At 35.6% G+C, this 11,469-nt stretch overlaps 1 protein-coding gene across 2 annotated transcripts; it reads left to right on the forward strand.

Moving 5' to 3' along the window:
- Window positions 1–201: 201 nt before the first annotated feature.
- tmpob (thymopoietin b) lies at window positions 202–11,089 on the forward strand. Of its 2 annotated transcripts, none has more exons than XM_073831746.1 (6): window positions 202–783; window positions 3,373–3,490; window positions 3,586–3,759; window positions 6,129–6,232; window positions 6,340–6,446; window positions 7,948–11,089. In XM_073831746.1, the coding sequence occupies exons 1-6, from the start codon at window positions 544–546 to the stop codon at window positions 8,297–8,299; spliced, it is 1,095 nt and encodes a 364-aa protein (XP_073687847.1). In that variant the 5' UTR covers window positions 202–543; the 3' UTR covers window positions 8,300–11,089. The 2 variants fall into 2 exon arrangements, with proteins under 2 accessions (XP_073687847.1, XP_073687848.1); XM_073831747.1 differs by having other exon boundaries at window positions 6,343–6,446.
- The last annotated feature ends 380 nt before the right edge of the window (window positions 11,090–11,469 follow it).

The raw sequence follows: 11,469 nt of genomic DNA on the forward strand, positions 1-11,469 counted from the left end.
AAGCACAGTTGATCGTAAAGAAACCTGCTGTAAATTCAAGTGTGTTGCAGTCGGACACCATATGCCGCAGCTGTCTCGCTGTGTCGGCCTCTTTGTTTTGGGCCAGCGTCTGTCACTCTTCCGCGTCGACCAATAGGAGAACGCTTTACTTAACCTACTGGACCAATGGGAGCTGAGCTTTGTTCCACCGTGCCAGTTCTGAGGCGCGCGCGCACCGAGCCGTCGAGCTATTTCTACTTTTATCCGCCTTCGCGAAAACCGTTTATTTACGCATTTCAGCAGCGCTGTTTTTATTTAAACGTAAGCTTCGATGTGCAATCTTCCAAAAAATATTTTTTGCGATCTAACAGATAGCTGTGTTTGTCGTAAAATCTTACGAGGACATTCAAACGGAAGGCGCCAGCCGGTTTGACGGGTGTCAACAGAGTTGCCCGCTTTAATTTAAAAAAAAAGACACCGCTTTACTTTTAAAGGTGAAAGGGAATATTTGTAGTTTTGTAAGCAATAACCCGTGTTTCATATTGCAGTCGATAAAGATCAAGCATGGCGCAATTTCACGAGGATCCGGCGCTGCTCACTAAAGAGAAACTGAAGAGTGAGTTACTGGCTAATAACGTTCCTCTGCCCAGCGCTGACAGCAAGAAGGACGTCTATGTTCAGCTGTATCTGAAGAACCTGACAGTGCTCAACAAGAAGAACATCTCTGCTCCAGCTCTGGACACTTTCTCCAGCGATGAGGAGATGACAGCGCCGCTGGTGTCCAACCGGAGCCGCTCGGGGAAGGTGAGCGCCAATATAAAAAGAAATCACATGCATGCATTAACACTGATTATAGCATGTAACTCTGTGTACCTTTTACAGGTATGTGCCAAAAAAAAAATTCGAATATTGAGGGGAAAGTCCATTTAATTCAATAATTAGTTTTAAAAAGTGAAACTTGTATGTTATATTAGTTCACTCAGGGCTGCCAACGTTTGAGTTCAGCTTGGAGTGAGAATTCTTACAGCAGTCCCTCCCGGAAGAAGATTTTGTACGTTTTACAGTTAATTAATCTAGAGTCCAATAATGAAAAGCCCCAATACAGCTTCAGAGTGCAAACTAAACAAAGAAAGAAAAAAAAACTAGTGAACTGACTTGTTCTTGAGCTTTAAAGGGGACTCAATTCTCTTTTTAGTTGTGATACAGTGTCTCAGACTAAATTACACTCTTTTACACTGCTTGTGAATTTGGAATTTTGGTATTTCACAGGTATGTTATTTTACCTTTACAATGCTTTTGTCCTAATTTCTACATTTGCAAGCAGGGCCTAAAACTTTTTGAGAAAACTCTGAGAAAATGTACCGGGCATAAATATTTTTACTGGCCATGAAACGGTTTCTGCAGTTGCTGTTACTACAGCAACTAAACATTTTTAATTAAAAAAATGTAACATGAGCAGGGTTTTTTTAATTTCAATTTGATTTGAGTTCATTTTAACATTAAAACACCTGTAAGCACAGTTTTGTCTGACACCCTGACATTATGTCATACTATATTTTTATTATAAAATTATGTAAAATAATAGCCTGGCTGACGCCAAACCACTCGTGGTCTGGGAACCACATGTTCATTTTTTTCTCGTATTTGAGGCGTAGTTTATGAATGCCCAGATTTTGATGCACTCAAATTTATGCCCCTAGTACTCCCATTCACCGGCCATTGACCACAAAACGAAATCACGGTCAATCTCAAAAACGGCTCGTTTGTCGTAATTATGCTTTTAGATATAAGTTTGTCTCGTTTACAGTAAAAAAAAAAAAAAAAAAAAAGCCCAGGTTGCATTTTGGCAATAGTTATCCTTTAATGTCTGACATAAAATAACCTGATCTTGTTTCATCAAGGTATGTGACTGTTCTGACAATTGATTTCATCTGATGAAATCAATTGTCTATTCATTGTAAACATTTAAAATATAGAGTTGAGTTCTGTTTTATTGTACCCAAGAGTACTTAAAATTAAAAAGTTTTTTATCTTTCTTTACTATCACCTTTTATCAATTTAACACATCCTTTCTGATTAAAAGTATTAATTTCTTTCAAAGAGAGAAAGAAAGAAAGAATAGATTTACTGACCCCAAGCTTTGAAACTTTTGGTGTTTACTAGGGGTGGCATGGTACATGAAAAAACATCCGAACCGTTGGGTTCGCTTGTCTCGGTTCAGAGCGTGTGTGCGTCACACGGTTCAACGCATGCGCAATGTAGCCTCGTGCACGTAGTGAGTGTCCTTTTTGCGCGAAATAAGAGGTGTGTGTGGACGTCTTTTGCGCACTCAAGTTCGTTATTTGGTATGTGCGCTCATAATGTAAGCGACGCCGCATCGAGATATAAACATCTCAACTTTTCAGAATTCCGCAAGCGCACCGCAGGTCATGTGACATGAACCAACCAATCACTTGTTTAAAAGACAGAGCTTAAAGAGTTCCTCTCTTTTCCTTTTAAAATATACCATTTTTGTAAGAGCTACACTGAAGTTGTCAGTTTGATAAATGCAAGTTAATTCTTCAGTTCAATCTTTATGTGCTAAAAAGGCACATCAATTCCTGTAGAGATAGCAATACACATTCTCCTGTTTTTGCCAAATAAATGAAAAGCATGTCATCAATGTCTTCTCTCTTGCTGTATCAAAATCTCCCCAGAGATGGTCCCAATAATGTGCTTAAAGTCAAGTCCAATTCAGTTTGTGCATGATTACATGATATAACAATTAAAAAAAAAATGTATCCTAAATTGTGGATAATTAAGCTACATATCATATGCCAAAGTAAATTTCTGGAGTTTTAAAGATTAAAAGAAAAAACAAAAACGTTACAGAACCGAAAACCGTGACCTAAAACCATGATACGAACTGAACCGTGCCACCCCTAGTGTTTATTGTTACAAAAGCTTTCTATTTTAAATAAATGCTGTTTTTTTTTTAGCGTTTTATTTGTCAAAGAATCCTGAAAAAAGTATCACAGGTTCCTAAAAAAAATTAAGCAGCACAACTGTTTCCAACGTTGACAATAAATCAGCATATTAGAATGATTTCTGAAGGGTCATGTGACATTAAATACTTTATATATTTGTAATAGCTTTATAACCCAATAATAATTACACTAGTTAAACATGCTTTCTAAACATTTTATAATTCTTATTACTTATAAACAATAATAGTTCATAATATTGATATTTCTACTGATATATTCTGATTGAATTATGTAAACAATGAGTTTGAATATAAGTTATTTTAAATGTAAACACTGGTACATTTTACACAAGTAGAGGATATCCTAAGTAGAAATGGAGAAATGTAAAAAGTTACAATTTCCTTTCTGATATTTCCTTTATCTTTAGAAAGCCACAAGAAAGACAGACAGAATTCGGGCAGAGGAGAACGACGTCTCTGGTTTGACTGATGAAGAGTTGAAGGTCCAGCTTATGAAGTACGGAGTCCATTCAGGACCAATTGTTTGTGAGTATTACAGTTATATTGATCGCCCACTGTAAATGTCCTAAATTAGCAGATTTGTGAGCGTTTATATTGTATTGTTTCTGTATGCATCACAGCTTCTACACGTAAGCTGTATGAAAAGAAGCTTCAGCAGCTCCTCGAGCATCCACCGGTGGAGACCAGCCTGCCTGAACCTGAGACCGCCATCCCAGAGGCTGTCACCATCAAACCAGATGGAAACCAGAACGGCAACACGCATTCAGCTGAAGATCAGTACAGCGACAAAGAAGGTGATAAAAAGGATAATCAATACTGAAACAAGCTTTTTGCATTTGTGCTTTTAAGTAAAGCACTTTCCTGAAAAATAAGCTGTGTCTGAGTAAAAGTTGCACAGGGTCAAAATTGCATTGTTAAAGGTGCCATAGAATGGAAAACTGTGTTTAGCTTGGCATAGTTGAATAATAACAGTTCAGTACATGGACATGACATACCATGAGTCTCAAACACCACCATTTCCTCCTCCTTATCAGTATTTGCAGTGTTTGCAAAAGACCACTGAAAAATAGGTCATTTCCAACATAACACAGACTATTACGTAATAGTCCCAATCGTTAATAGTTACGCCCCCAACATTTGCATCGCCCAATCATCAGCACATCAGTAAAATAAGGGGAGCCACTGAAGGGACATGTTAGCTTAAAGCCGCCGATAGTCTGTACATAAGATTACACTTACCACATAAACAGAGAGGTGAGTGCACTGATGATGGCAAATGATTTACAGATCCTGAGCATCGCTAAAGCATCAAAACTTGTTTGGTAAGTACTTCTTACGTTGTAACGTCAAAACGGCAGATTCAACAAACCGCATATTAAAAGCGGCTAGAGTTAAATAAATAAACCGTAATTAAATATATATTTCCTCCATGTGTTTCCTTACAGCTGTTTGAGCAAGCCGCTCTGTGAGACAGCCAATCAGAGCAGAGCTCCTCATTATTATTCATGAACCTTCCAAATAAAGCAATAACAGAGCATTTCATTCTAGGGACAAATCCTAGGGTTGTAAATGGACTTGTAAAACCGTTTCTGGAGAATTTTTGCTCTTTCCTATGCCATATACCTTCTATGTAGATATCAGAGAACAACTTAAAATATTGTTTCAATGCATTCTAGGGCACCTTTAAGAGAAAAAAACACAAATGTCACATTTTATTATTACATTCACAAATAATGAAGTGATGCGTCATATGTGTACGTATTTGTTTGTGTGTTTGCACTTTGGAGTATATGAACTTCATCCTTTGTTATTAACTTAGTCAACTGTCGACATCCTTAAATGTGACCCTGGACCACAAAACCAGTCTTAAGTAGCATGGGGGTATTTGTAGCAATAGTTAAATTATTGTATGGGCCAAAAATGTATTTATTTATTTTAATGCCAAAAATCATTAGGATATTAAGTAAAGATCATGTGTCATCATTTTGTGAATGCCCTACCGTAAATATGTTAAAACCTAATTTTTTATTAGTAATATGCTACTTAATTTGGACAACTTTAAAGGCGATTTTCTTAATATTTTGATTTTTTTTACACCTTCAGATTCCAGATTTTCTAAAAGCTGTATCTCGGTCAAATTTTAAGACAGGTTTTGTGGTCTAGGAACACGAATGATATGTCTTTTGAGGATAGGTGTGTTATTTTACTAAGCTCTCAGACTTTGAATGTGATCCGAGTCATCCAGACAAGCACATTTTCTCCATCGAACATAAACATTTAGTTATGGCAAGTGAAGTTGCTTAAAGGGATGGTTTGGAGTAGAATTGACTTCATTGCTATGCACTCCGAAGCCCATCTAAATACCCCATCCGAAGTTTTTTTTTTTACCTTAGTCGAACATTTATGGAGATATTAGAGTTTTTCGAATTGCTTGTTACAGGAGTGAATGGTACATGTGATGTATCTCGTAAATTGCACCACTAAACGTGCAAGTAATCTTACCAAACTTGTACAGTAGTGTAAATAGGTGTGTGTGAGTGTTTTAAAAACACGTTTTACCCGAGAACTACTAGTCTCAGAAACTACAAGTCGACGTCACTTCCCTGGTTTGAAAAAAGCACGTAAAAGCATCTACTACATCTGTCTGCATGTCAACTTGTAGGAGGACTTTTACGTGCTTTTTTCAAACCAGGGAAGTGACGTCGACGTGTCGCCATTTGTAGTTTTTGAGACTAGTAGGGATCTTCTAAAACGTGTTTTTAAAACACTCATGGTGGACTTACAAATGTTCTGATGCAGCGTTTTGTGAGTACATAACCTATTTACACTACTGTACAAGTTTGGTAAGATTACTTGCACGTTTAGTGGTGCAATTTACGAGATACATTACATGTACCATTCACTCCTGTAACAAGCAATTCGAAAAACTCTAATATCTCCATAAATGTTTGACTAAGGTAAAAAAAACTTCGGATGGGGTATTTACATGGGCTTCGGAGTGCATAGCAATGAAGTCAATTCTACTCCGAACCATCCCTTTAAGATTAAAAAGAGTTTAGTCTTCCAAAAGTTGTACTGGAGTTCCAAAAGTTACTTAAGGTTTAATATTTATGGCCATATTAGCTCTCTGTTTCACCTGTTTTGCTTTGCATTCGATTGGCAGAAGTTGATCCCGTACCAGAACCGGTTCCGGTTGTGACTAAGTCGATCCGGAGCAGAGGAAAGACTCCGGTCACCAGCAGGACCAGCAGCAGACAGCGCACTAAGGTAAAGAACAAGGCGAACATGCATATAAGGAGGTCATAATTGAGACTTCATTTATGGCGCAGAATCTCATCTGCTGTGCTCTGTAATAGTAGTTTTCTTCTGTTCAGCAGCAGGTGGAGGAGACGGCAACAATCATTGGGAAAACAACTGTGGATGGTGGAGATATTTTAAAGGAAATCTTCCCCAATGAACCTGCCACACCAACCGGAATAATGTGAGTATGAAGAATGAAATGTAATACTTGTTTCTTGCTATTTCTGTGGTGCTGATTGAAAAATGGTGCCTGTTTTGTTTTAGATAGTGACATTTTGTCACCAAAAAATATTTAGGAGCACTATGTGCGACTGACCCGGTCAGCATATTTGTGTTTATGCTCAAGGGAGATTCAAAGGTGTTTTTGCAATGTATCACAGACATATCTCACAAATCCTTTCATAAAGTGCAGAGAGAGTGTAAATAAGAGATTGATTGTGCAGTGTAGAGAGCTTTGTTAAGCCATGAACTAAGATGAGTGACAGCTTTTAATCATTTTTAAGGGAGTTTGTAAATGAGATATTGATCAAACACATCAGTTAAATAAACATGAGGTTATTAAGTGAATTACATTGTCTGACTATAACACTATTGCCTGATTTCGCTCTATTTCGTCGTCAAAAATAGTCTAAAACAAGTCACAACTGAGCCACTGCGCATCTCCATTCAAACACAGTGGTGTTTAATTTATGAATGAGTGTGCGTTTTTAAACAAATCTAGTGAAATGATTCAATTTCCCATTCATAAAGCCAGTCACTTGCTCTATTCCTGAATAAAATAAGCCGTTCAAACGAATCAAATGAATATGATTCGGTAATTAAATCAGTGACCTGCCGCCACCTACTGGCAGATTTTGTTTAATTTTTAAAGTATCTTACAGTTTTAAAAATCATTTAATATTTCTGTATTAAATTATATATTTAAAACATTATTCTTAACATTTAATTTATAAATTTGTCTGCACTCATGCAACCTCTCAGCCTCATTAAACATGAAAATACACAGACGAGGTCCTCTGCACCACCTCTGTAGTACAAATTTAGTTAATACTGATTTTATTTGATTGCTAACTTATTCTTATCCTGCTTGTTTTTATTCCGTTGTTTTAATTAGAATTTTTAAACCGCTTAAAATATATATTTTTTAAAAATTAAAGATGATATACTTTTAATAAAGTTAGAAAAATGCCATTACAAAGGTAAAAACAAAAATAGGAAGGCAAATTTTTTTATCAGATTTTTTGATGATTGTTTAGAATGTGCTCCTGAAATTTTTAGGAGCACAACTGCTGTGGACTTTATGTAAACATCTTTCATGTGAAATATCTTATTCAAGTCAGTACAAAATAAACAATAACATTTGTATGATGCCTCTTATTTTGGTCAAATAATTAACATTTTGCAGATTCTGAAAGGGGGATGTAAACTTTTGAGCTCAACTGTATTTAAGTATTTTAATATACAATTTTTGTATTTGTGTTTGGTGCATTTAAGCAGTATAACTAAAAAGCCTTTATTCTTATTAAAAATAAGATATTTTTAAACTCACCCATCATCAAATCAGATAATATTAGGTCTTTTTTCCAAGTTATAGGGCTGTGTTATCAGCTCTTTAATTAAAAAGTTATTTAATTAAACTAATAACATTTTAATTAAACAAATAACGTTGTATGTCTGAACAGGGCCACATGTCGGAAGCCAATCCACGGTGCTGCTGGCCGTCCGGTGAAGCCGCTGAACCTCTGGTCTGAGGAGCCCCTCCTGCAGCAAAACACTTACACAGTGACCAAATCCTCCATCACAGATGTTCGCAGTGGAGCGCCGCCCGTCCATCCCAAACCCCGCCGCTGGTTTGCTTTCTGGTTGAAGCTACTGCTGTTCATCACGCTGGTTGCGTCTCTGTATTACGCCTTCCAAAACGTCACCACCGATCAGATCAGCGCCTGCCAGCTCTATGTCCAAGACAATGTCATCGCGCCCATCGTCAATTACATCAGCTGGGAAGGCCCAGCCGAGGGCGGCGATGGCAAATGAACGGCTTGCTCCGTCCACCAGCTTTAGCATGCATCTACCGTCAGACTGATTTTCTAGTGCTTTGCGGAGCGACGCGTCGGCAGGGTTCGGGGAGGGAGGGATTCTCGTTATTGCAGTTTGACCTATCAGTCACATCTGAATAGACTCGTGTTTCAAGTAGTCTTTAAACTCTGTGTGCATCGTGTGTTTTGATCTTGCTTTGTGATTTTACGGTTTTGTAGCATTCGAGACGACGTAGAGAAATGTAATAGTGAATCGCTAATAGTGATCATTTGCCACTCAGTGGCGTCCCTGTTCACATCAAGAGGTTACGTGCCAAGACATGGCCAACACAAGCACAATTTGGTTTCACACACATCGGCGCTGAAAGGAAAAGCGTGAAGCTGAATGTCTGCGAAAATGGTTTATTCAATATTTGAAAAGTTAATAATCATGGTGAAGTTGGTTTTTTTTTTTTTTTTTTTTAGCACGGCTAAATCTGCCTATGAAGTATTGCTAATGAGACTAGAGTGAGAAATTTGTTCTAGCATAATAGGGTGAATCTCGCAAAAGTTATGTCTGTCATTTTTCACCAGAAAATCAAAAGAAAAAAATTGCATTACTCAAATGCAAAAAAAAAAAATCTCATTACCATATTGTTAAAAATCTCATTGTAATTACCATAATGAAAAAATCACACTACAAACTACTCATTACCGTATTATGAAAAATAAGGAAAAAGGAAAAAACCGTAATGCAAAAACATCTACTTCTCTTTACCGTAAAGTGAAAAATTGTAATTGTAAAAATTGTAATTACCATAATAAATAAAATCACATTACTGTAACGCAAAAAAATCTACTTCTCTTTATAGTAATGTGAAAAATCTAATTGTAATTACCATAATGAAAAAATTGCATTACTGTAATGAAAAAAAAAATTACTTCTCTTTACAATAATGCGAAAATCTCATTGTAATTACTATTATGAAAACAATCACATTACCGTAATGTAAAAATGACTATGTCTCGTTACCGTAATGTGAGAAATCTCATTGTGTTTACCATAATGAAAAAAAAACTACTTTGTCGAAATGCGAAAATCTCATTGTAATTACCATTATGAAAAAATTACATCACTGTAATGTAGAAAAGACTACTTCTTGTTACCGTAATGTGTAAAACTCTTTGTAATTACTATAATGAAAAAAAAAAACAGTTACTGTATTGCAAAAAAACTACTTCTAATTACCATCATGTGAAAAATCTTGTTGTAATTATCATAATGAAGAAAATTGCATTACCGTAATGCAAAGATATCTACTTCTCATTACCGTAATGTGAAAAATCTCATTGAAATGACCATAATGAAGAAAATCGTATTACCGTAATGTAATAAAAACTACTCATTACGATAATGTGAAAAATTTATTGTAATTACATAATAAAATCACATTACTGTAGCGCAAAAAAATCTACTTTTCTTTTATGGTAATGTGAAAAATCTAATTGTAATTACCATAATGAAAAAAAATTGCATTACTGTAATGCAAAAAATAAATTACTTCTCGTTACAGTAATGCGAAAATCTCATAATTACCATTATAAAAAAAATCACATCACTGTAATGCAAAAATGACTACTTGTTACCGTAATGTGAAAAACTTATTGTAATTACTATAATGAAAAAAATCAATTACTGTAATGCAAAAAACTACTTCTCATTACCGTAATGTGAAAATCTCATTGTAATTACCATAATGAAAAAAAATTTGCATTACCTTAATGCAAAAAAAAAAATTCTCACTATCATAATACAATTTATTTTTTAAACTTTCAACTTAATTTACATTTAAATAATAAAACATTGTCTTCATATTACAGTAATGAAAATTTGGTTAGATTGTGCTTAATTTAAGTATTTTATAGTAAATAAAAGTGTTGATTTTGTGGTGAAAGATGACTTTTGACATATTCTTGTTTTGAATCTCGGTTTTCGTGAGATTCACCCAGTAGCATTTGATTTGAATGATTTGTAGCATTGAAATCTTCAAACTACTGAACTGCCAGCTGAGATGATGTTTGGTTTTAGTACTAGACATATTGATTGATATTTATTTTTTTATCCAGAGCTTGAAAGAAAATGTGATCTGAAATTCACAGTTCACTTCTGATGAGAGGCAGTCTGTTGTTTTTCGTTTTCTGTTTTAATAGATAATGGTGGCTTGTTAAATGTGTTTGTGATGTTTTCATAATGTGATGTGGCATTATAGCCAATTTGAAAAACCCATAATGAGAATTGAGTCCACCGACACTCGCCTGTTATCGACTGTAATCAAACCGTCTGTTATTGCTCAAACACTGGCATTCATCCGACAAAACTATGAATTCATTTCCGTGCTGTGATTTTTAAAAACTAACCTGGTCTTGGATGTATTTACTGAGTATATCTTCATTTCTTTCAGAGAAATACATTTGTGACCGACATCTTCATTTGCAGGGGTTTCTTTTTATATTTTGCTACACTGTTGACTTACTTTTTAACTGCAATATTTTTCTAATGTCTTCTCTAAAATTAAAAAACATTTTTTAAAACGCAGTGGGTTACTTAAAATGTCGAAATACAGACTCCACTAACCACTAACATCTTAATTTCGTCCTGCTGTGACAAAGGCAGTCAATGGTGTAAAAGTCCAATTTGCACTTTGTATTTAGGCAGCTAATTGTGGAAAACTGGTCATACGGAATGAATTATTTATCCTTGACTCAATACAATTCTGGTGTGAAATAAAAGAAAAGCATTGAAATCCCAGAGGTGACCCTTCCTTGCGGTTTATTTACAGCAAGGTCAGTTCAGTGACTGACACACACACACATTCCAGCAAATTTAACCAGGAATGTTTCCTGTCATTTTTACTCCAAAGTTTGACCTTCAGACACAACATTGCACATTGGAGCTAGAGAACCATATAATCAGCCATGTTCAGATACACATTTACACAACATATTTAGCAATAAATAGTTGCTGTACAATATTAACGCACATAAATATGCCTCAGTCACACTGCAAAGACAGCAGACGGTGACTTTGAGCTGCTTGGAATCTCTTGCGTAATGCAATCCGGAAAAGCACCGACCCTCAATTTTGTCCGAGTTCTACTATGGCGAAGGCTTGGCTCATGAATATTAATT

This window comes from Garra rufa, chromosome 25 (genome assembly GCF_049309525.1).
Source record: "Garra rufa chromosome 25, GarRuf1.0, whole genome shotgun sequence".
Classification (NCBI taxonomy): domain Eukaryota; kingdom Metazoa; phylum Chordata; class Actinopteri; order Cypriniformes; family Cyprinidae; genus Garra; species Garra rufa.

What these genes read in the sequence shown, in the direction of transcription:
- tmpob (XM_073831746.1), top strand. Translation starts at nt 544, where the DNA reads ATGGCGCAATTTCACGAGGATCCGGCGCTGCTCACTAAAGAGAAACTG. An exon ending in ACCGGAGCCGCTCGGGGAAG is followed by an intron (nt 784 to 3,372) that starts GTGAGCGCCAAT and finishes CTTTATCTTTAG; the next exon opens with AAAGCCACAAGAAAGACAGA. An exon ending in TCAGTACAGCGACAAAGAAG is followed by an intron (nt 3,760 to 6,128) that starts GTGATAAAAAGG and finishes TTCGATTGGCAG; the next exon opens with AAGTTGATCCCGTACCAGAA.